At 52.7% G+C, this 25,547-nt stretch overlaps 1 protein-coding gene across 8 annotated transcripts in view; it reads left to right on the forward strand.

Annotated features, from left to right (window-relative positions):
* MSI2 (musashi RNA binding protein 2) overlaps positions 1-25,547 on the forward strand; it is a 386,560-nt gene that overhangs the window by 320,062 nt on the left and 40,951 nt on the right. For 7 of the 8 annotated variants that reach the window (XR_009537419.1, XM_060133054.1, XM_060133050.1 and 4 more), the window contains exons 9-10: positions 10,526-10,640; positions 19,743-19,817. Coding sequence is in view for 7 of the 8 variants with exons in the window: in XM_060133054.1 (XP_059989037.1) it covers positions 10,526-10,640; positions 19,743-19,817 (190 nt within the window). In the remaining variant the exon portion in view is untranslated. Of the gene's footprint in view, positions 1-10,525; positions 10,641-19,742; positions 19,818-23,391; positions 23,954-25,547 lie in introns of those variants that run through there. The other variant, XM_060133057.1, reaches the window with a different exon arrangement.

Raw genomic sequence — 25,547 nt, forward strand, 5'->3', positions numbered from 1 at the left:
AATAAAACCTTATTTACAAAAGTAAGTGGCTACTTGATTTGGCCTGTGGGCCGTAGTTTTCAACTCCTGACCTAAACTGATACAGCTCAGAGGAGGCGGTCTGCTTATCTCAATGGGCCCAAGGAAAGGCTCTCAGCAAGGTGGTCACCGAGGCTCACTACTATCGAGTCAGCATTTTACTAGTTGGTGGGGGGGTGGGGGTGGGGGCGGGCGGGGACAGCAAATAGACGGCAGGGTTTGGGGTAGCAGCCTGCGGAAAGTAGCAGCGCCTTCATTCCTAGAGGGCTCCAAGCACTGAGCAGGTGGGGAGTGAAGGAACGTTCAGAATGGAGTGCTGTAAATCCAAGAGGCCTTCCCGACAGTGGTGCCACCAACCCTTCACTGCTGCGTGCCCCACAGTGCAGCCACTAATTGCTACTCATTGTGACCTTGGGCAAGTTACTTGGCTTCTGTGCTTCGGCCCTCCTCTCCATACGACAGGTAATGTGTCACCTACCATAGAGACTGCTGGAACTCGGACTTGTGAAGGGTTTTACCAGACCATAGCACGCTCTATCAAAGTGATAAGTCTTCTTACTCTCGCTATCATCATCACCCCTATCATTATTCTTAGAATCATTATACTGAACAAAGATGTAATCATAAGGTAAGGCGGTCCTGGACAGATTTCAAGTCAGTAAAATGCAGGTGTGCAGACCTGGGCAGGTCTGGGACGTGAGTCTCCAGGGCAGGAGGGGGTGAGTGTGGGTACTCCTATGCTCTGGCCGGGGGGCAGGGTCCCGCAGGAGAGGGGAAGGCACACAGCCTGCAGAGCAGAGCAGAAGGGCCCCCGCAGATGGGATTTTCTAGGTCCCAGAGAAGCTGACTCGGACACTTCCGCTTAATCATCCTTTGGAGAGGTTACAAAAACCCCACTTCTAAGGTCAAAGCCTGGTGGGAGCTCAGGCTGCCACCTTCAGCTGGGGCACAGTTGGGGGATTAACCCCCAGAACGGGGGCTTCTGGGTGGGAGGGGGCAGGAGGACGAGAGATCAGCAGAGTCCTGGGTTGGCCTCTTGGACTCGGGGCTGTGGTGCTGGGTCAGGTGGTCCGCGGAGGCCCCAGGCTGGGGTGGGTGCTGACCCTGGCAGGGTGCCCCAGTGACCCAGCATGCTTCCCCTCCCTCCAGCTGCCCCTCCTCAGCCTGAGGCCTGAGAGCTCAGTTGGGCACCAGCCCAAAAGTGGGGGGCATGGAGGGGGGAGGTAATGTGAGTGGAATTAACTAGGCTTCTGCGTTCACCATCCTATTTGTAGCGTCATTCTCACTCGTAAGCTAATTTTAGCCATCCATTCTGACTCTGTTGCCATCTATAAAATGAGAACGTCAAATGTAACATTAAACAAGCAGGATGAAGGAAAAAAAAAAAAGGAAACGCCAGAGAGGCACCTAATAAATGAATCTCGTGTTTACATGGGAGAGGGAGCGGTCCTTCCCCCGCCCACCCCCCATCGCGCATGCGTGCGCACCCCTCCACGCGTGCTGTTTGTGTATCAGCTGTTTGTACCAGCTCTGTTGTGCGAGCAGCGGGATGTCTATGTTGAGGGAAGTGGGGGAAGGCAGCAGGGAGGGCTGCGGTGGTTGGGTGGTAAATGTCTGTTGCTCTTGAGGCAGAAGTAATTTGGCCTGCAGGGAGGTGGCCTCCCCATTGCCTGAGCTCTGGCTCGTTTGCCCTTCATCTGTCCTCTGGTGAGGTCATTGCAGGGGGGCTGGGGAGAGCGGAGCATCCTTCTCAGTATCTCAGTGCCGAAGGCCTCTGGGCTTTTCCATGAGTGCTACCCCTGCCTCCCAGGGGGTACAGGGTCGGGAGGGGGCCTGGAGACGCCTGGAAGAGGCTGCTCTGCTCCCCTTCTCTGGGGCCTTTGACTGCACTCACCTGCCCTGCCCGATTTCCCGGGGACGCGTGAGCTGATGCCCAAGCTGCCCTTTTCTTTTCTTTTCTTTTGAATTGAGAAATGAAATTAGGCCTGGGCAGGGTCTCTGGCAACGCCCACCACAGACTGGGATAAACACGCGGCTTGTGGCAGAATTTGGGCACCTGCTGGAGGCGGAGGTTTCTTTTCACTTTGAAATGCCCTTGCAGGTTCCCAGAAATTTAAAAAAAAAAAAACAGCTGCTGCTGCCACCATCAGCTTTTTCCCCAAATAGTGCAGCCTAGGAAGCTCCCTCAGCACACCTTGCTGATGAAAGCAGGAAGACGGGCCTCTCCGGCCGGCAGGTTGGGGAGGTCAGGGAGAAAGTTAGTGGCAGCATGCCTGCGGGGTGGCGGCCACTTTCTCCCTTCCGCTGTGCTCTCCAGGCTTTGGGATTTACGTTTTAAGCGCAGACGTGAACTAGCTTTATCACCTTGAAAGGCTCGCACCTAGGCTCCACGTGGAAGACAGTCAGGTGTGACCCACCTAACTTTATCCAGCGCGAGCACTTACAGGATTAGCTAGTTTAATTTCTTAGCTCACTGCAGCCCTGTGGGGTGGGCATTGCTGTTACTCTGTTATACAGATGAGAAAATCGAGGCACAGGGAAGTCAGGCAGCTGGTCCCAGCTCAGAGCTGGCAGTGGAGCAGAGACAAAACCAGGGACCTTAGCCTCTAGGCTGGGCTGCAGGACAAGGCCCCCTTGGATCTGGGCACCCCTTGGAGGCTGCGGTGGACACCGGGCATGTGTCTCCGGACAGGGTTAGGGACCAGCTCCTCTCCATTCCTTGCCCAGACTCTGAGCGACATCCTGAATTCATCTGTGTCCCCACGCAGCCCTGCCTGCTGAGTAGGAGGTGCTAATGGTATTGGTTTATGACTGTTTTCACTTTGCCATCGCTGATTTTAATAAAATACTGAGCAGAGGAAACAGTGGATGAAATTAGTCCCAGAAGTGGTGGGGAAATTAATTCTGGAACTAGGATCGGGGATGGCCTTGTGGGAGGAACAACTTCCGAATGGGCCTTGACGGGTGGGTAGAGGGAGGTAGGGAAGGGCTGGCCAGAGGCCGAGAGGTGGGGACAGGGGTTTTGAATTGGAGGACCTAGGATTGAATCCTAGCTTTGTCATTATCTGGCTTTGTGGCCTTGGACAAATCCTTCTTCGAAGCCTCAGTTTCCTTTTCTACTCTAACCATGGGGTGAGTCAGGCCAACTCACGGAGGAAACGGGGAGTCGATTAGTGAGGGTGTCGAGAACACTGGGCATTCTTGGAGGACTTCTGTGTGCCAGGCGCTATGCTTTATGTGTTACATGTATGTGTCGTGACATATGTTCTACATTATATATGTATACACAGAGACACACACACACACACACGAGGATGTCGTGACTACGCCTTGCATATGGGCAGTGCTCAATATACAGTATGTTCCTTCTTCTCCAGAGTAATTCTGCTGCCCAGAGAGGGGAGTCAAGATTCTATGTCCGGTGGGGCTCTCAGTGCTTGTCACGAATGGGTCTGGGCCACTTATAGCAAGCGTGTGTCCTTTGAAGGTAGACGTTTCTGCTGGCCTCCTTCACTTCCCAGGCTGGCATTTCCATTTCGGTTTGCACAGTAACCCCCTCTTCCTTAGACTCCATTGGTGGGGGGGTCCCCTATCTGTGAGGACCCCTTTGCATTGGAACAAGACAACTTATCCATACAAGTGGGTCCTCTGATGCTTGGCCGAACGCTGCTCCCTGTCTACAAGGACAGTGTCTGATGGAGATGTCTGGGGGTCCTCTCTGCATTGGCAGAGGGCACAAGAGCTGGCACTAGTGAGGCGCAGGTATAGCCAGACGGCTGGATGCCCTTTCCCGCTGGAGTCAAGGGCTGGGTCTTCCCAGGGCGGCTGCCAGGATTTCCAGGGTGTGGTTGCTGCCCCCGGCGCGATGGTGTCTCAGGCCAGGCGTTCACCCAGCTGCCGTCCTGAAACTCTGAGTGATGGTGGGACAAGGGCCCTCATCTTCGTTTGCAGCTGCTGCACGTTCTCCAGCACATGCTGTAGCCGCCGTGCTCCTGAGGCCGGCTCTGGGCACCATGCGCGGGGCGGGACAGTAGACTCAGTTCCCTCCCAAGGAGCTTGTCTAGGCTTTGTCTTGCTCTGCAGGATCCTTGAGGGCAAGAGCCCCGTGAAGGGTCCACCCTCCTGGAGTCTCCAGAAAGGCTTGTGACTGGCCGAGAGGGCGAGAGAGAGCAGCGGGCAGGAGGAAGAAGGGCTGTGATGGGGGACACCACAGTGGGGGGCTGTGTGTGGTTTCTGGGGTGCAGCTCACCCCACCTGCCTCACTAGAGAGCCTGGGGAGCTGCTGGCTCGGGGCAGGACCCCAGAATCTTTATACCTGAGTGTCATCGCCCTTCCGCTCAGAGCCTGGGGGCTGCAGGAGATGGTCAGCTTGGGGCTTCAGAGAGGCAGTACTGTCCTGGAGCCCTCCGGGACCTGGCTGGGGAGGGGGTGCAGCTTGAGTCAGAGGAGATGCCGGTGGTCAGGTGTCTGTGTCTTTTGGGAAGCTCCCCAGAGGGATGGTGCCCACAGCAGAAACTACAAGCCATCCCCCACCCCACCCCGAGCGCTCGCCCACCCCGAGAGGCCTGACCTACAGCTGTCCCCTCCCCTCCTGCCAGCCACGTGGTCCAGGTTGATCTCTTTGAGACCTATTTTATCCTTTGAAGTAGGCCCCTCTCTCCCTAGAGGAGTAAATGGTTCTAACGTGACCTGTTTGGGGCAAGAAGTGAAGCTGCAAACGCTGGCTTCCTCAGGCCACACAGGTCTCCCTTGTCCTTGGTGGTAAATCAAGGCCACGGCTGCGGGGCTTGGGTTTCCCCAGACTGAGGCCAGGCCAGGCTCCCCTCCTGGCCCTGGGGCACGTGCTGACCAGGGCCGTTTGTGCAGAGACCAAGGAAGAACAAAAGCCTTTTCACTTCCCAGACTGTGGCATCCTCCTCCGACTGCCAGCCTCTTCCAAAAGGTGCCCGGCAGGGAGCTTGCCTGGGCAGGGGCTGCGGGCCAGCTGGGCAACAGCGGCCACTCAGAGTAGCTGCAGGGAAGCTGTCCCCGCTGAAGCCCCAGCGCCTTCTCCAAAGCCAATGCCAAGCATCGCCCCCCCCGAGAGGGGGTGGCACGGGGTCCCCCGCCTTGGTTGGGCCGTGACACCAGGCGGACCTGGGTTCAAACCCAGACCCACCAGACATAAACTGGTTCTGAAGCCACAGGCACCGTGTATGATGTCCGTGGGCCTCAGCTTCCTGTTCTACAAGGTGGGCACACTGCTATGAAAGGGATCATTGGGTGAACTGGAGTACAGCATTTTATAGACGCTAAATGTCCTGAGGTTGCTAACTGAACTGTGCTCATGTAAGAAAATGTCTTTATGTTTCGGAAACGCAAACCGTAATGGACGCAGCCTCCTCTCAGGTGGTTCAGGGGAAAATACATGGTTATAGACAGAGACAAAGAGCGTGCAAATGATAGAGCAGAAGCCACCAGATGCTCACAACAGGTGACTCTGGTAAGGGGTGTGCAGTGTCCTTTGTGCTGTCCTCTTGAAGTTCCTTCTAAACATAAAGTTCGAAACAGACCTCCTCGCTGAGTTGCTTTGGACCCAGATGGGCGGAGGCACCCCGCACCAACGAGCAGCTGCACAGAGGCTCAGGGACCACACGTCACCCTCACAGTAGCCTCCGATTCACCCTCTGGAGGGACAGCCCCCAGCCTAGAAGTTCTGTCATTGAAGAGGGTTCAGTGGGCTACAGGGAAGCCACACCCTCTCCTCCAAGGCCAGTTTGCCAAGCAAAGCAGCATATTTGGAGGCTGGAATTTTAAAGCAAACCCATCTAGCTTTGGGGGGTTGGCACGTCTTGGCATTTGGACCCCGGTGTGGGGTTACTTTGTGGCTTTGCCAGCCGTGAAGCTTGAAAATGGAGGCCTCATCTTCCTGGTGTGAGCAGTTGGTCACAAGTGGCCCTTGAGGCTTCTTACGAGCACAGATCCCAACGGAACTCCCGCTCCGTCTTCTGCCCCTCCACCCAGATGACTTTCTCCAGCTGCCATTTGAAACAGTATTGATGGCAGCCGTGGCGAGAAGCTGCAGAGGTGGGGTCTGAGCTGTTGATGGAGGAGACCTGAGACCCAAGCCTCGGAGACGTTTCTCCCTCAGACTCTGCCCCCACCAGGGCTGCCTGAGGGTGCGCACTTTGGGTGTGGGCGTTGGGGAGCATTTACCGTAAATGAGGGGGTGTAACCGTAAAAGGGACGGTGCTGAAAGAGCTGGAGCAGCAGATCAGGTCACCAGGACAACCACTCCTATTTTGCTTCTTTTTACCTGGGGAGCCAGTTGAGTGTCTCTGGGGCTGCCCTGGGAAGGGAGCCTCAGTGCCCTGCCTTGTGCCCCATGGTGAAGGCAGCCCCCAGCAAGCCCGTCACCAAGGGTCCCGCTGTCCTGTCTGCTCACTGCTCTCCGTTGATCTCGTGCGACAGTCTCCAAAGATGGCCCCCGTGACCTAGGCCTCCCAGCATTCATGCCCTTGAGCGTGTCCCCCTCCTACACCAAATCCAGGCTGGCCCAGTGTAACCAGTAGAAGGTGATGGAAGAAAGAGTGTGACTCCCAAGGCTGAGATAAGAAGCCGGGTGGCTTCAGCCTCGGTCCCTTGGGACACTCCCTCTGGGGACTCAGCCACCATGCTGGGAGAAGACCGAGTGCCACGGAGAAGCCACGATGCACAGTCTTAGCCAAAGCAGCGTCCACTGCCCGCCGTGGGAGGGAAGAAGGCATCTTGGCTGTCCTCCGAGGCAGGCTTCCTCTGGCTCCAGCCCCAGCCATCATCTGACCACAGCTCCATGAGCGACCACAAGAAGAGCCCCGCTGGGCCCCCTCCGCACTCAGAGCCACCAGGAAGCACGATAAATTATCGCTCAGAGCCACCAAGTGTGGGGGAGTTCGTTGCACAGCAATAGAAAACTGGGACAGCGTGTGGCCTGAGTGCGTGGAGCTGCGGAGATGGACTGGTTCCCTGAGTTCTGGCTCTGACTGTAACTCTGGTGCTCCTGCCAAGTTCTCTGGTTTGCCCAGGGCCCAGTGGGAGGAGAGCGGGGATGGGGGTGACTCAAATGCAGGCTCACTCAAGAGGTACCAGAGGCTGACAGGCCCAGAAGTGACAAGGGACAGGTTGACAGATGAATATTTGCCTTAATGTTAGGAGAACGGGGCAGTCAGGACCTGTTCTTTTCATAGACTGACGGCCCTTGGATGGGGCCCTGCCTTGTGTGTCTCTGCACCCCCGCTGCCTAGCGCTCGCTGGGCCCGTCGCGTTCCTCAGCACCGTGGCATCAAGTAGACTGGGTCTCCCTGAAGGAGCATGTAGGTCAATCCGTGCTCTGTATGGAACCTCACTGAGGGACCAGGAAGTAGAGGCAGACCCTGATCCCTGCCCTGAGAACTCACAGTCTGATGGGAGTAGGACAGAGTTTCATCCTCAGCAAGCCCCAGGCCCACTGCAAGGACTCAGGATCCAGGGAGAGAAAAGCTATACCTCTTTTCCCTTTTGTGTATTTTCTTCATATGAGATCATCAAAGGTAGTGAGGGCTGGGGGCAGGCCTCCTGGTCCTGAGAAATCTTTCGAGAAGCCTTCCGTGCCAGCCAGGCCAGGCCAGGCACCCTAGCGCGACTGCTGCCTTTGCCTGTCACTCCAAGTGCCCGGGACGTGCAGGGTCCGCCAGAGAGAGCGCATGCCACGGCCCCTGGCCTCCGGGAGCGCTTACCATCGACACGGCGAGGGGTTGACAGAACCCACGCAGCCGGTGCCGCCCGGAACATCGCTAGCCCACACAGAGCAGAATTCCACAGAGCTGCCAGCCCTGTTCTGCGAGAGGAAGAGGAGGTGGGTTTGTTTAAAATACTCCCATTACAGTCAGTTAACCTTTATGTTTCCTAAATGAAAATTGTATAAACCTGAAAATTTCGTTGATCAGGTTGCCTAGGAACAGGCAGCAGGTTTTCATAAGACAATGCAGTAGATTGTCACCGATAGGGCTATTAGGAAGTGAGCTGGTTAGCGTATTATTCCAGATCCCGGTGTTGGCGTTAGGTAATTATCTGTCTGCCTCTGCAGAGCACACCCATCTCCCCAGGCTCAGGCAGCCTCTTGCAAATGAGGCTTCTCAGCCTGCTTCTGAGTCCCAGGGATGGGATCTGGAGTCCAGGAGCACAACGTCAGCTCTGGGCTTATGAGAGAAATCGAAAAGACCCAAATTCTGATGAATTTATTTCTTGAGAATCACCCCACCTCGCTTGCGACAGTAGTGCTCGAAGCGAAAAAATTGGAGGAATAAACAACAATAGAATGCACAATGGAAGTAAAGAACAAACTAAGACAACTTCGGCATAATTTTTTAGTACTTTTCCCCTATAGGATATATACACTTGTTTATTTTCCAAAGGCACTGTAATTTGCTTTTTTCCCCACCTCTTGCAGTTAGGGTGACCAGCCGTCCTGGTTTGCCTGGGACTGAGGGTTTCCCAGTACCCGCGTATGTTATTATTAGCCTGCTTCTCTGTAGCTGTGTAGCTTTCAATCAGCTTGGATGAACCAAACTCGGCCTAACTCCCTGTTCTTGGACATTTAGGGTATTTCCTTTTTTAAAAAAAAAAATTATAATTAATGCTTGTGGTGAATAGCCTCCTCCCTGCAGGATAAATCCCTGGAAGTAGGGTCTCTTGGTTGCAGGAAGTGTATACATTTACGGCTTTTGCTGTTTCAAAAAGCACACATGTGGGGATGTAGGCTTCTTTATTAGCCATGTTTGAATTGCCTGTTCGAGTCCTTTACCCACCTCTCTGTGGAGATGCTCATCTCTTTCCTTTGACTCTATAAAAACTCTTTGTATTAAACATATCAGTCGTGACCGTTGAACCATTTTGTCCATTTTTTTAAAGCCTGCGTGGTGATCATTCTTTAAAGAGCAACAGTAAATACTTATTATCCGGCGTCTTTGAAGAAAGAGGAGTTAATATTATAGGTAATTAAAGCTTCCTCCTAGCCTTAAGCACTAAAATATCTTTTAATTGAAGTATTTGGAATGAGAATATCTCCATAATGGATAACCCGTGTAGGTCCTTTTTAAAACAAAGTACACTGCACACAATTTAACTTTTTCTTCATCTCTCAGACATGCCGTGAGCAATAGTGATTTAATGTGTGATAGTGACCCTCAGCAGCTGTTGAGCTATGTGAAGTTTTGGCTTCTATACTATATGGCCCCAGACTGCTTTTTAAAATAAGGTACCTGGGGCTTCCCTGGTGGCGCAGTGGTTGAGAGTCCGCCTGCCGATGCGGGGGACACGGGTTCGTGCCCCGGCTGGGTCCGTGAGCCATGGCCACTGAGCCTGCGCGTCCGGAGCCTGTGCTCCGCAACGGGAGAGGCCACAACAGTGAGAGGCCCGCGTACCGCAAAAAAAATAAAAAAATAAAAAAATAAGGTACCTGATTCTCATCTTTTCCCCATCATTATCAGGCTGTCGTGCTGTTAGTTCCGGCAGCTTTAAGCACTGCTGCCTTGCTCTACAACATCCCATCTTCATCAGCAATGGGATTGATTACTGGCTAACAAGGCTTGTTAAATCTATCTGTAAACTAAAAGCAAGTAAGCGCCCACCAAGGGCCTAAGGAACACTAGTGATAACAGTGTAGGAACTTCAACAGGCAACAGTTTTACTTACTTCTTAGGGTTTGTATTACCTGTCATTAAGGTTGTTAAGTAAATGACTTCTGGATGTGAGCAGAATAGGATTAAGAAATTTTGGAGGCAGAGGGGGAAACAGAAAGGAAAGATTAGCAACCACTTGAAGACATAGCTGCAAAGTAAGAAACCGGTAATCCACGTTTAATCTCATTACTTCCCTCGGGAGTGTGCTGGGGCAGGTTTTATGGAGATGGTGGCATCGCTGACCTAGAAATTTTAAAAATCTGGCTTCCGGGCCTGCGCCTGCTGGGATATGGCTTAGAGCTTGTTACACAAGCCTTCTGATGCTCAGTTTTCTCATCTGTGAAATGGAGCTAAGACTAACTGGCCTGTCTATTTAATGAGACTTCATAGCAAGTGGCCTGCTATGAAGAATCACTGACCTGATGGAGCCCGAGAGGAATGTGTAAACATGTAAAGGGCTGAATGATAATGACGGATTATTACCATTGCTGTTGTTATTAGTCACAGACGCATCCAACAGCCATCGCCCGCCTTCTCACGCCTTCTGCGCAGGTTTCAATTTGAGCTCCAGCCCACACCTGGGCATCTTCAGCTGATGTCCCTGCCGCCCCTCCAAACCCAATCTCATCCTTGTAGGTTTTTGCAGGATTTGCACAAGTGGTGTGTTTTCTTCAGTATTTATTTTGCAGGCCATTTACTCGGCGCGACTATTTTTACAGTGAGTAAGGAGCAAGGCTAAAAATATCTGAGCTGGTAACCAGATCAGTTCTGCCTTTGACATTTACATGGAATTCGTTTGCATCTCATTTGTTCGCCTTTCTGTTTAACAGGTAGAATGTAAGAAGGCTCAACCGAAGGAAGTCATGTTCCCGCCTGGGACGAGAGGCCGGGCCCGGGGACTGCCTTACACCATGGATGCGTTCATGCTTGGCATGGGGATGCTGGGTGAGTCTGGGCCAGACCCTGGGGCCTGGGTCGCCTTCCAGTTGGGCAAACGGCTTTACCTGTCTGAGGCTCAGCTTCCCTATCTGTATATGAGGGTGACATCCCCTCTTACAGGACAGTTGTGACCATTAAGTTAGCAGAGATGGATAGATAGATAGATAGATAGATAGGCAGACAACTAGATAGATAGGCATCTTGTCCCATGCCTGGCTCATAGAAGGTACTTGATATTATTTTTTCCCCTTTCCACTCCCTTTTTCAAAAGGAGGAAAAGTTACTCTCTTTGCCTCAGCCCTCTCTGCTGACTGGGAGTTCTTAAAGACCTGTGGACTCCTGGCTGGCTTAACTTATGTGAGCCGAGGCTACATTTTCTAAAACTTGGGAGAGGAGGGGATGTGGTAATGGTGGGCGATACTCCTGTCTATTTAAGTGATTAACGTTTTTCTCTTGGGATATCAAATTTGTGTTTAAATGGATGTCTTAAATAACCTGTTTTATTCTTTATTTGCAAAAAAAAAAAATGATGAAAGACAAAATATGTTTGTTCTGATGAAAAATGATCTCTCCTGGCTTTTAGAGAAATTGAGTTGCATATTATGCCCCTTCCTCAAAGGTATCTCTGTCCGTCCTGCATAGATAATTGAAAATCTTGCCGCTTAAATGGCATGAAAGATGGAGAAAGCAGTGGAGAAGCATAATGGTGTGGGTCGTAACAATAATTAGAAATTTCAAGGCGAGAGAACGGTATTTTAGTGCAAGTTATTGTGTGTCAGGAAAATACTAATTAAATGGGATAAATGGTAGTTAATGGTAAAATTCCATTCAGGCACACGGTCTGTCTAGTTTTAATGGGTTTCATTTGGATTGGCTAAGAGTCCCTCTTCTATATTGTTTGATAAGCTCTTTATGTATTTTCAGATTTGCTGCTGTTTAAATCATTCTTGGCTCAGTTTTAAATTTATAAAACTTTTCTTGGCTTTAGAATTTAGACCTTTAAAAAAATTGTATCTATTTGTCTGAGGAAGTAACAAGGCAGGTAAAGTTATTTTGAGGAAGCTTTAAAAAATGGAAAAGGATGCCATGAGAATTCTCAAAATGGCTAAGATGTTAAAGCTAATTTTTTAGCTTTAACAGAGTTTCAAGGAAAATTCCTATTGTAATTCTTTAAAAATTGGCCAAATGATTCTAACACTTATCTGGAAGAAGAAACGCATGAGAATAAATAAGAAAATTTTTTAAAAAGAGAAATGAGAAAAAAGAGAGTTTGGCCAAATATCAGAACATAGTCCAAAACTACAGTAATTAAAATAGTGTGGCATATAGGAAGGCACCTGTTGATAGAAAAAGTTAAGGAGCCTAAATTAAATGTGTTTCTATGTATGAGTTTAATTATTATAAAGAAATTAATTTTAAAAACTCAATGAGAGTGATTTCCTGGTTGACTGTAAGATACTTGTGTAGCTCTTGCTCTAAAAATAATTTGTATGTGGCCCTTACCTTATGTTATATACCAAAAGAAACCCCAAATGGATTAATAGTTCCAAATTTTAAAATAAAATCTTAAAAGAGTTGAGCCCATTACTGCCTGCTGGCTTTCAGAGCCTTGAATTTTAAATGATGAGTGTAAAGTCCCTAGGGCATCAAATGGCTTTTTAGGATCCAGATCTTCAAGAAGCGCCCCCACCCTTCTGCCTCTCACTTGATACCCTTTATGTGAGGTATCATGTACCCCACGGTTTTCTCTGCTTGCCTGGGGGAGGTTTTCTTCCTGGGGAAGCAGAGGTGTGGAGCAAAGCCTGCTCACTCATGTCAGTTGCCAAAGAGCAAAGGTGCAGCAGCTGTATTCTCCCCAGATGCCAAGCAAGGGCTCAGGGCTCCACAGACCAATGGTTTCATAATGGGAGCCCAGGCAGGTGCCTTGTTGACCGCAGGAGGCATTCAACAGCAAATAGTCCTTGAGCACCTACTGCGTTCCTGGCCCAGGGCCAGCACTGGGAGACAGTGCCTAACAAGGCAGATGTGGTCCCTGCCCTCATGGAGCTTGTGGTCTAGTGAGAGAGGTGACGTTTAACAGCTCATCACATGGGTACGTTATTACTCATAATAGAGAGAGTCGTGAGGTGCTTTATGGGCACATAATGAGGAATGGAAACTAGTTGGAGGAATCAGGGAACACCTCCCAGTGGAGGTGACATCTCAGCTAGGAAGAGAAGGATGAGCAAGCCAAGGGCCATGCAGACAGAAGAAATAGCTTGGAATGCGAGGGTCCTGGTGTGGAGCCCTGAGGGCCAGCAAGGCGGCTGCTGGGCAGGTCCAGGCAGCGCGTGTGTGACGAGAGGTGGTGGCCGGGTGGCTCGGACCACAGTTGGTGGTGGGCAGACCCACATGGTCCCCGTGCTTCTCCAGATGCCATCTGGTTGGTTCCTGCTCTCTGAGGGATGGAAATGTGATGGATGCCAGGTGCTCACTCATCTTCCCCGACTTTGTTCTCTCACGTTTCAAGTTATGACTTCCCTGAGCTGCAGTAAAGAGGTAGTAATAGCTGGTTTAAAATGTCATTGTGGTTGAGTCTATTAGTTCTTGAGTCATAGCCTCCCCCAGTTCATCCCCATCCCCCATACCCTTGCTACTTAAGGGTTTGGCCTCTTGCCCATGTAGCTCTGGTTGAGGCTGCCACCAGGCGAAACCCCCCTGCCCCAGGCAGGGCCCCTCAGGTCACCGAGGCTCTCCTCCACCCCCAAGCAAGCAGAGAGCTCTTCGGGTGGAACTGATGGTGTGGGTCCGGCTTCCACCAAGGCGGGCTGTGTGGACCACAGGAAAGGGCTCAGCACTTCAGAATCAGGAGATCTGGACTTCTCGTCTGGTCAGCTGTGTGACTTTGGAGGGACAGTCTTCTCTGTCCTTCAGTTACCCCATCCATAGGGATATGGGAACCCTCATTTCATGGGGCTGTTGAGGATAAATGAAGCTGTATCGTGCCCACCCAGTGCTGTATTTTGTCAGGTTCAAGCTGCCGTGGGTGGCGGAATGCACCTTGTGTACCATCTGGAAAGAAAAAATATATACTGTTAACTAAACCACATTGTGAGACGGATCCCACTTTCAGGATGTTAAGATGTGAAAAAAAAAAAAAGTGTGTCTTCTAATCAACAAAATACAGTAATATATACTCAAACTGGGAGCTGTTAATTAGTAAGGTACTGGGGAGCCCCGGGCAAATTACCACCCAAGTAGGTATCCAACACCCTGCCACTTGGGACCGAGAACATAGCTAGACCTGCGTCTGTGTGTGACTTGTGCCGTGGTACCTGCAGCCTCCTCCTTGGACCCCCAGCCAAGGGAGTTGGATGATCTTTGAATTTCTACCTCCCAACAAGATCTGTGCACTGGACTCCAGCCCTCATCAGCTCCCAGCCCTCCTGAATTCCCCAGCTACTATGTTGAGGACATCTAGATGCCTGCTGAGACAACGCCTCCTGAGAGGTCCCCAAATGTGTCCCCAGTTGGGAACCAGCTCAGCCTGAGGTCTAGGCAGAAGGGGGAATCAGACCACCACCCAGGGAACAAACTCACAGTCTCACGATCTGGTTGGCCTGTTGCCTCCCCAGCCAGGCTTGGGTCTTCACCGAGCTTTCTCTGCTGCGCTCACCAGAAACTCCCAGGGCTGCCCTCTCTTTCACCCACTGGCGCAGTTTGGCACCCTGGGCCTCTGGACTCTTGGTCGAGGGGAGTGCCATCTGCTGTGCTGTAACAAGCCCTTGCTTCTTGCTTCTTCCCTTAACGTGATGTCACCAATGAAGTCTAATCCTTTGGCAAGATGGCCTGACCTGACTCCATCAGTCACCTGGGTCACCATCTCTGTGGTGCACTAGGCCTGCCTATCAGTCCTAGAATCACCACCATTGCCACCACCCACAGTTTGGCTAATGAACTTGGCTCACGCAGAAACACTTTTTTTTAAGTGTGTTAATGAGATGAGGTTTCAGTGATTTAAACTTTCATCGTCGAAAGAGCAGAAAAATACATAACACTGTTAGGGATTTTTAGAAGTGAGACTAACCCATTAAAGCTTTAAAATCCATTCATTCAACAAATATTTACTGAGTACCTCCTAAGTGCCAGGCATTGTTCTAGATGCTTAGGAGGCACCAGAGAAAGAAGTCTGATATCAGGGAGTAGACATCCTCGTGAGACAGCAGACACTCTGGTCTATAAATGACTTGGAAGCTGTGGAACTAATTTTTAAATACCCTTCAAGATTGTCTCCGTACTTTGGGAGGTCTCATCAGAGAGAGGCTGATGAGCGTATAGTTGCAGTTATTCTTTCTTGATCTCTCTTGCTGTGGCAGCAAACGTTCTTGGGAGGAGACCTACAGCTGTTTTGGTTTTAGCTTTCACAGCCTTTGACAGAATCGTGGAATAATCAGCCCAATGGGAATTCCTTTAAGAAAGTGTACGAGAGAAGAGGAGGAATCATCCTTAGGTCAGTCTCCCTGCCTTTGAGCTCGACAAAACCAAAATCAGCTAAGACCCTTAGGAAAGGTATTTTTGCAGCTCTCAGACTTTGTTCGCTGCCTCGCCCACCCAGTGCACTAGAATCGGTTTGGTTTTTCTTAATGAAAGTGGACTTAATAAAAGCAAACATGATTATCGTTGATATATCTGATTCCTCTTGGCCTTCTCAGCCATATAATCCTACTGCCTCTAGCTATCTTGACCTCGCCGGGCACACACTATTTAACATGTTTGGTAGCAGTGATAGAGAAATACCTCATTGCTGAGGCTTTGAAGAAAAGCTTCACCCTGCGGTCCCAGAAGTGGAGAGAGATTGCTGACCAGCTGAAGAAAGCCAGAGGCATTCTAAGCAGCGCTGTGAAATCCTGACCCAGTGTTCCCCAACATTAAGCCCCTCGGAAATGAAAGCAAAAAAAAATTTTTTTTTTTTGTCTGGAAGGGATGAAGAGCTCTAATCTGCTGGCTTTCACTGATCAGAAGGAGATTGGCTGGAACATAGAGCCGCATGCCTAGACTCATTTGTAATTTCAACTGGGATTTGTCTTTCCCCAAAATATCTGTTTGAGGTCATCCCCAAGGAGGTCTCCATTTGTTCAGCTGTTTTCTAGTGAACAGAGGAAACTCAGAATTCAGCTTTTCATTTTCCATCTAGAGCAGCACAACGCACTAGAACTCTCTGCGTTGGTAGAAAGGTCGTATATCTGCACCGCCCAAGATGGTGGCCGCTAGCTGCGTGTGACTGTTGAGCATTTAAGATGGGGCTTTTTATATAATTTAAATTAAATTAAACTTTAATGGGACAGCACAGGTCTGGAGGAACCCCTGCAACTCCGGATGATTCTGGGGCCCAGCGTCCTTGTAGACTATGGCCTGGAAAGGGCCCTTGGCACTTGGTGTCGCATCTGTATGCAGACCTCACGGAGCCACCGTGGTGCCCCAGGCAATGCTCTGCACGCCACGCAGCAGATGTGTCACACGCTGGCAGCTCCCTGGATAAACAGCCCCGTCTCTTGTCTCTTTCAAGTTGGGGGCCTGGTGGGAGCCGTTTTCTGTGACTCTTCAGTAGCTGAGTAACAGAGCCTGGAAAAGGATGAGTCATGTGCAGACATCTTCTAGGGTTGGAACAAAGATCTAGAACCACAATTCTGAGAATTCCGCCAGCATCCCAAAAAGGGGGGTGCCCCAAATGAGCCAACTGGCAGCTTCAAATTCTCTTGCTGATTTCTGATTTTTTTTTCCCCCCACAATGGAAAGCCTGTCTGCAAGAAAGGTGGTCATCCAGGCAGAAGGCTTGGTTTTTTCCTTTTTTGACAAGAGATAATTACTGTGGGCTTGATGGGGCATCCAGAGTACTGGAGCAAATAAATCGTGCAGTGGCCAGTGAGGGAGGGGCCCGGCTGCTCATGGAAGCGGTGGCCGGGTCGTCTCAACGTGATGTGACCTGATGGAGCGCCCGCGTGGGTCTGCTGTAATGTGCTATGGATACGCAGCCAGCCGGTTTCCCCCATGTGGCTGGGGCTGTGAACCGCTGGAGCAGAGCTGGACTGCACAGCAGTAAATGAAGAGGAAAATTGAAGTAATGTTGTGTTATAAATTTATGATTTCATCTGCCCGACCCAGAGGATGTTCGGCGATGGGGGGCGGAGATAAGAGCCCCCCCTCGGGCAGATGTCAAATTCTCATCTTTGTTGAACAGGAGACAGTTTTGACATGCCTGGGAAGATTGGGGTGAGGCCCCCAACTGGGGTGAACTTGACCATGCTTTTCCTCATTCCTGGTGAAGACTTGCGAGTGTGCCAGGAAGTAGGCAGATACGATGGAATCATACTGGTGACTCGAATCAGGGAGGGACTGGGCGTTCCACCACCCTCCACCCCACCCACCCTGAGGGAGTCTCGAAGGTGACACATGGGCTTAGGTTTTTGCTGTCACGTTAACACTAAAATATTTAAGACCCCCAGCACTGGAGTTAGAGGCAAAGGAGTCATTTTTCACTAGGAAAGCCCTTGGGCAGCAGTGACTTGGCTGTTTGCATATAATTCGTTAATCAATATTGTTGAAATCATGGTAAGAAGTCTATTGCTGAAAGATCTGATTTGATAGCAGGTGATTAATTTGGAGGAGAATTGGGCTGGCCAGCCATGAGATAAATACCAAGGAAGGAGCCAGTATGTGTGTGTCCACTTAAGGCACCCGAGTTCCCGTCTCCGTCCCTATGCTTTGTCCCTCTGTCTCTCTTTCCCCGTTGGGTGCCACAGCCCAGCGACTCACCGGGGTGTGTTCCTCTGCAGTCAGGACAGAGCCGCCAGGTCATCCTGGTTGGTCTGGGCATCCCTCTGTCAGCAGGGCACCAAGTGCTGGGAAATAAACTCATGCAGAAAGAGCAAGCAGGAAGACCCTTGTGGGGTGTAAACAGATCGACTGGCCAGTGAGCGGTGACTGCAAGTTTGGAAAGGCTCTGGCCGAAGCGAGGGAAAGGAGCCACAGCTGGTCTCTGAGAATTGGGGCCCACGCGCACTTCAGGGGACCTGCAAAGCTTTCTACAGATGGCAAGACGCAAGCTCCCAGAAGGAAGGGAAGAACCCCGATGACGTGGCCTTGGGCCAGAGGCAGGGCTGGAACCCATCTCCTGATGTCTAGTCCAGCAAACTTCTGTCTTAGGTCTGATGACAGATCTTCTGGTCAAGGTGAAAGCTGTGACACCAACAAGCAGGGGAAAGTGAAGGTGGGTGGGTCCCATATCTGGACCGCCTTCAGCATAAAAGCGCTATGAACAGGCAGCAGGAGGACCCGCAGACTCTAAGTCGTGATGCTGCACCCAAGCTGGAATTTACTGAACGATCCTGGTGTTCAGCCATCGCCTGCAGGGCCAGAAAATGCTTGTGACGTGTGAGAATCCACCTTGGAAGTGGCTGATGAGACCCCAGAGCCTGGCTTCAGGGTGTTTAAGTTGCTGTATGGAGCCGCAAGGATACATGTGGAAAGCCGCCACTTACGGGCCTTATGGTTGGAGGGCGTGGAGGCTGTCCTAAACCTGCCCGTCAAAATGCTTTCTACTAGCGTTTTGGTGACAAAGCAACAGAAATAACTCTGGCTGCTATAGACAGTAAAAGAGGTTATTGGAAGGGGCTTGGGCAACGGACAGAAGGGCCAGAAAGGCCGGGGAACAGGCAGGAACTGGGGAGCTGGGCGGTCAGCCAGCAATGACCTGGTTAGGGGGCCACTGTTGCCACCAGCGGACCCCGGGCTCTGCTGCTGACGCCAGAATAGGTTCTGAACCGGCCGCCCTCCTCTGCCCCACTGGCACCTGGAGAAGACTTGCACTGGCCCAGCCCGGGTTCACAGTCTGCTTCCCAGCTGCCAGGCTCAGCAAGAGCAGGAGGGAGGCCTTTCTGCTTCCATGATGGGAGGCAGGCCCGTCTCCAAGACTCAGACACAGAGAAGGGGGTTCAGGTGCTGGGCAGCCGAAAAGAGCCACAGGCGTCCCGCTCAGAGGTCAAAGCAGAGGTCAGGCTGGCAGCGGTGGTGGTGGTAAAGTAGGTGGCAGGCTGGCCAGGGTGGTATCTTAAGAGCGTGAATGGACTGAGTTTCTTCTATATGGAGCAGAGGGAAGCAAAGGGAGCCTGGCAGGCTGGGAACGGGGCAGCCATGGGTCTGCTATGGCCAGTGGAATTTCCATCCCAGAAGGCTACCCCAGCCTTCTCTGTAGCCGAACTCAAGAGGTCAGGATGTGAGGAGTGAGGGTCTGAGTGGGCACCACGAAGGGTAGGGAGCTGCAGTGGCATCTCATGGGGGGTTGGTAACTGGTAACTGATCGCAGGCGACCACAGGGACGCCAGAACTTGCCAGTTCTTTCCTCTGCACCCCATGCCCAGTCCAGCAGCGGTTTCCACAGACACCCCTCGGTTAGCCAGCACCCCCAGGTAATCTGCTGAGACGGGTGCCTGGAAGGAGCGTGCTTGCTGGGAAATGCCCGTCGAGGCCTTGGGTTCATGTTTGTGGGGCACATTTAGCACAGCCAGGCCGTCCCTGTTCTCCCAGGGCCTTGGGAAGACACGGTGGAGTGTCCCTGCTTGGACGTGGCTTGGTCCCTGGGTCCCCCGGGCCATGGCTCACTGGGCCCAGTGTTTTTCCAGAGGCACAGACTCAGCCCCTGAGTTTTGCCCCTAGACTGTGACCCCACCCCGCATTCCTTTTGCTCTGTCCATGGTGCTGGCGAAGGACTTTAATCTCCTACTGTCAATAGCCTTAAGGTAAAGTACACACAGGGTAAGCTGTGCAAATGTCAGCGCCCGGCACTGGCCGAGGGTCTGGGGCTAACCTGTGGCATTTACTCTGCAGGTTCAAGAAAGTGCGTGGGCTTTGGGGGTCTCTCGGCCCAAATACGGGCTAATCACCAGCAGGCTGACAGCAGTGCCCCAGCCACGGGCGAGGGGTGACCCAGGCCCTGGGTAAAGACCCCCACGGGAGACAAGTAATTTTGTGGAGGAAAATAACTCGGACTGTGTCTCACTCCCGCCCTCCCTCGGACTCCCGCAACCTGAAGCAGCTGCACTAACCGACGTGGTCTTTCTCTCTGTGTTCAAGGCTACCCCAACTTTGTGGCAACCTATGGCCGCGGCTACCCTGGATTTGCTCCTAGCTATGGCTATCAGTTCCCAGGTGAGTGGCTTTGTCTCCCAGGGCTTTGGGGACATGGGAGGTGGGCTGCATTGGGGGGAGGGGGACCCCTAAGGAGAACCAACTCACGCATACATCCATTCACGAAATGACCTACAGGTGCTAAGTTTCAGATCCACTTGACCTTGTATCCAGGTCAGGATGCAGCCCAGTTTCTGATTAACTGAAGCATTTCACTGGCTGAGAGTGGCTTGTAGGGGGAAGGGAAAGACAGGAGCCCTACCTCTGCTCGCCCTCCGTTTTCTGAAACCTCTTCCAGGTTCTCTCTCCTTGGGGAGGGGACTGAACTTGGGGCCCAGGGTTTTCTGTCACCCTGTGCCTCCCCAGCATTCACGTGCCTTGCTGTCTAGACCTCACCTTCCTTCCTCCCCTCGTCCGGCTCCGGTGCCCTTCTGACGTGTGTTGGGTGTGCTCTTGGGTTTGGGTCTGCTCTCTGTCCTGAGTGATGGTGGCGGGGGGTTGGTTAGATCCTCCCTTCCCTCCATGTGGGCGTCAGAGACTCAAGGCAGAGCGCCCGGTGATACCCACTCACGTGCCCAGGCTGCTGTAGCTTCCGTGTAACCGGGAGGCCTGGGACTCTCACCTGCGGGGCAGCGGGGGCCGTGGTCCTGCAGGGATGGGGGAGGGGCGTGAAGGAAGTGATGTTTTATGAGGCTTGCTTTTCCCTAGAAGCGGGGAAGCCAGCCTTCCCCAGACCTGGAGTGCAGCAAGAGTGTTTTGGGGTGCTCGGGGGTGTCTGTGTTCTAAGGACAGCTGGGGGGTGTAGAGAAGATGCTTGGAGCAGAGTTCCGCCCTCTGGGCTCTGTGTCTCGGCAGGGCCGCTAGGGAGCTGGGCTTCCACTCCTGGTTGGTCATCCTCCTAAACCCGGAGGCCTGAGCTACAAGGCGGCAAGGCGAGCAGGACATGGCCCTGGGGGGACGGCGCTCTGAAGGCAGTGGAGGGCAGGGCATGCGGTGTGCGAGGGGCCGGTCCCACCTGTGCCTCAGACTGAGCTTCGGGTGGGGAAGGGGTGTGTCGGGGGAGGTCAGGAGGCATGTGGGACACTGAGAGCCATGCTCTGTGGGGGACAGATCCTCAACCAGCAGCAGAAGCCCTAGGCTCTTGTCCTGTCTGCCCATGGCCAGAGGCAGGTCACCCAGCATCTCGGGGCCTCTCTTCTGTTTTCTGGAAATGAGGGGTTTGGGCAGGATGGTCGCTGGGGTCCGTGCACCTTTCTGATAGCGGGGGAGGCGGAAGAGAACAGCAGGTACAGAAGCAGAAGTTCAGGTGGAGGGGGGTGCGTGGGGGGACTTGCCCACAAGTGTGTCCCCTGGGCCGGGTGGTTTCCCCACCAGGGTGGGCCCCTCAGCTGCCCCAAGGGAGCCTTCCGCACCGCTTCTCTGCTGCACGTGGCAGCTCAGGTGGCCACGGGCCTCTCCAAGCAGGACACCAGACACCACAAGCTGAGAAGCCAGCACCGGGCCAGGCACGGTCTGCACCTCCTCTAGATTTTCCCTCTACGGATGGGGACCCTGAAGCCTGGAGAGGTAGAAACCCTGTTCAGGGGGTCACAACCAGTAAGGGGCAGGGCCAGGACTGGGACCCAGGTGGCCTGGGTCTTAACTGCCATAGCCCATCATCTTCCTAGCATCCGTCTGTCCAGCACAATCACACTAGCCACATGCAGCTACTAAGGTTTACATTTAATTTAAGTAAAATTAAGTGAAATGGAAAATCCGGTTCCTCGGCCACACTAGCCACACTTCAGTTACTCAGCAGCCACGTGGCTCGTGGCTACCGTCTGTGCAGAGTATAAACGTTTCCATCACCGCATAAAGTTCTGTTGGATGGAGCTGTTCCGGAGCCTACGTGAAGAGGTGTGTTATGGTGAGGTGCTTGGTCCCCACACGCACGTGCATGCGTGCACTGCCTCTCCTGGAGAGACCTTGTGTGTCACCATCCCTGTTCTCCGTTTCTTGCCTGTCCTGCTCAGCCCAGAAGCTGGTGGTAGTTTTGGGGAAGCCTCTCCTCTCCTTCCCTCCCCTACCTTCCTCCCCAGGGGATAAGAAGATGTGCAGGGTCACACATCCTGGCTCGGTGAGAGTGCCTTGCTGCTCTGTGTGCTTGAAGCCTACCTCCCGTCACAATCAGGTTGCCATTGCCCCCTCAGTGTAGCACTAGTCTCAGCAAACAGTTAGGGATCCTAACCCGGTATAATTCGGGGGACTCCTTGCTCAGGCCCCCGTCTCATCTGAGAACCTGCCCTCGGGGCCCCATGAGCCAGCCCGGGAAATATCTGGTTGAACTGTGTCCCAGGGACCTGCATCCTTGGGTCTGCCCTAGATGGACATGTATGCAGGACAGACAGAGATGCAAGAGTGACCAGCCGAGGCTGGGTAGGATGAGATGGGATCCCCCAGGTGCCTAGCCCTTCACCACAAGCCAGGGCTTTGGGAACAGAGCCGGGGGGAGGGTGGTGGTAAAGGGACATGGAATGGGCTTGGGGTGACCTGCCCCTGGAGGAGTGGCCTCCTGTGGAAAGGTAGCTCTGCCTGCTGTCCAGGAGCCTCCAGCAGCCGAGGATTCTCGCACACAGAGCCCAGGTGCCCCTGTGGTTTTCCAGACTCCTCCTGGAGCCTCGGCCTCTGGGGCAGGGAAGCCTTGCAGCGTTCTGACGTGAGTCTCTTGCCCTGTGCCAGTAAGGAATGTCTTCGGTGGGTCTGGCCGGGGGGGCTGGGGTGCGGAGGGGTGACCCAGGGGAGGGCAGCCCAACTCTGCCCTCTCCTCGCCCCTGTCAGGGTGGCTCTGCTGACCCCCTCCCCATGCCTGTGAGTCAGCGACGTCAGCACAGATGATCTCATCACCGCCAAGCTGCCCTGGTGTCTTTTCTTCGTGGTCTTCCTTTTCCATGTTCTCGGTGGTGCCCACTTCACCCACTGCCCACCTCGTCTCTCTTGTGATGCGTGTGCCTCCCGCACCCCTCCCAGCCCTTCCTGAATCCATCCTGTGGGGTGATGCAAGGTAGCCTAGAGCAGCGGAAGGACCCCCCCGTCCTGGAGGGCTGCTGAGGGCTGCATCCTGTGTGTCCTCACCACACGCCGAGTATCCTGCATCCCCTGCAGGAAGGTGCCGCCTCTTCACCTGAGCTGGCCCTTCCTGTGAATCCCCATCTCATCTGCTGGTGTCCCTGCCTTACCTGTGTGACCTGGCCTTGCTGCAGACCTTTCTGGTTGCACAGTTGGTGTTAAGAAATGCCTGTCTCTGCCCACCTTTAGGCTTCTATGAGCATAAAGGAGAGCTGCTCCAATAAAGGGGGCTATGGGCTTCAGATAACTGTTTGAGTGGGAGTAGTTCTCTTCCAGAAAGACTGAGTGCCGACCAGCCACCGTGGACGTGGCTCCTTCCTCCCAAGCCCAGATGGTCCACCGCGTGCCCCTTACCCCCAGCCCAGCCCTCGTGGGTCGGCGTGGGGACTGGACTTACCACGATCCTGATCGGCGGTCTCCTCTCTTTTTCCCCCTCTGGACCCTCGTTTCAGTTCAATCTGTTAATTTCTGTTCTTATTTCACTTTGCAGACTACTTGCCGATTTCACAAGACATAATTTTTATCAACTAGCTCTTAAGAGAGGCATAACAAATTGGGGTTTGCTACCATTACTAGAGAGAGGACACAGTCCCTGCCGGGGCCACCCCGCTGCTGTCAGTGCCCACTGAACACTGTCGTAGCTGCCTGTTGGAATGAATGTCCTCTTTCTCGTTTTTAATTCTTGGAAAAGACTCCTGTCCTCAATGCTTCTTTCAGTGTTTTAAAAGCAATTTTATTCTCCAGTCCCCTCCCAGTTTGCTTCTCGTATACACTGTGGACACCTCCCCCACGTATGCCACCTGCCACCCTCCCAGAATGTCATGGGGCCGGGGGGAAACTTCTCACAAACTTTGTAGAGCCTTCCTCAAGGGCATCTAGGAAGAAGGCCTCAAATTAATTTAAATAATCACCAAATAGGCTTGTTGGGGCATTTCATGGGTGAGCTCTTAAGTGCTGGAGCCCGCAGGGGTTGGGGATATGTGACTTGGAGCACCTGTGTCCTGTGGCGGACAGAACCAGAAGTGAATACACACACACACACACACACACACACACACACACACACACACACAGAGAGAGACTATTCTATAAATACTAATGTGAACGATCTAATCTGGAAGAAAAATTATATAAACATTATCTGGTTGTCTTTGTCTTTGGGGGCCAGTCCCTCAGTGGTTGTTGCTATAATACTGCACATCTGTCTTCGGGAAGGGACAGTGGAGGCACCCAGGTGCTGCCTCATCTCAGGCCCTGTGGGCCCCGATCCACACTGGGTCCCTCTTGCCCTGGCACCTCTGCCCTCACCTCGCTGCCTACTGGCCTTGCATTCCCTGCTGGCATCAAGGGCCTCTTGGCCCACTGGGGTCAGAGGGCACGAACACAGAGGGTCTGTCCTGATGAGGTCGGTACCCCTGATGGTCACCCCCAGAAGGGCTTCCTTTCCGTCCACTTCCCCACTCTCTTGGATTAACGAAGTACAGCTCAGTTGGGCCCTCAAGAGTCCCCCCTTGTTCACGCTCAGGGTTTGTGAGAAGTGACCTGCGTGCTTCCGTCGGATGCGTTCAGTCCATCCTCTTGAATGTCAGTGTCCTTTAGACCCAACCTGTGCAGTTGTGTTCATCTCATTAAAGATGCTTGATGTAATCATTGGTTCCTTTCCTTTTATTTTCCCTCAGGCTTTTTCATGAGTGCTGTTTTTTCTTTTTAATCTGTATGGCTTTTTTCCTCTTTATTTTGTTCTGCTATGAATTGCTTTGCTTTGGTGAACTTGTCCTGGTATATGCTTGCCTCACAGACGTTTTAGCCGTTGTGAATTTTCATCTCTGTAAATAGTTCGTCTGTGCTTCTCCCTGTTGCCGTTTTATTTTTACCCCTGTAAGCAACTGAGGTAGAAAAATAAATTGTTTACCACGGACATGCTGTGTGCTGCCGTCTCTTAGCCCGACAGTGTCCTGCTCTCGCTCCGGGGGAGGTGAATGCACTAAATAACCAGTACCAGTGACAGCCTAGCGCGGTTTCTGAAAGCATGCGCACTCCCCCTGGCTGCCGCCTGCCCCCAGCCCTCCCTGCTTCCTCGTGTCCCCTGCACTTGCTCGAGGTGGCCCTGTCCTTGAGCCGTGGCCGAGCGTTTGCATGCAGCAGCTGCTCGGTCCGCTCCCGTGCCCCCTTCCTCTGCCATCACCCCCTGCCCTCGAGTGAAAATGCCACCGAACACCCGGAGCCCCTCACATCTGTGCACCAGGTGTGTGTGAGCCCGTGCACGCACTGCGCACACCTGCCCACGTGTGGTTTGCACGTAGCTTGCTTTCCTAACTCCCCTGTACGGTGCAGGTCCGAGGAGGCACCTGTGTTGCTGGACATGAAGTTAGAAGATCTCATTTCCAGGTCACTTGGCCACGTAGTAGCCACGTGACCTCGAGCAAGTGACTTAGCCCTCTGAGCCCTCGGGATTATAACAGTGCCTAGTGAGTTAGGTGTTTAGAATTACCTAGGGTGATGTGTATATGCGAACATGCCCTGTAAATTGGTGAATGCTATGCAACTGGAAGTTTCAGAAACAGTGGGCATTGGTGTTCTTACTCTACCACCCTCCAGAGTGGTTTTCTCTTCCTCGTCACCCCCGATGAAGCTGCCTGCTGGGGG

Source organism: Lagenorhynchus albirostris, chromosome 20 (genome assembly GCF_949774975.1).
Source record: "Lagenorhynchus albirostris chromosome 20, mLagAlb1.1, whole genome shotgun sequence".
NCBI classification, from domain to species: Eukaryota; Metazoa; Chordata; class Mammalia; order Artiodactyla; family Delphinidae; genus Lagenorhynchus; species Lagenorhynchus albirostris.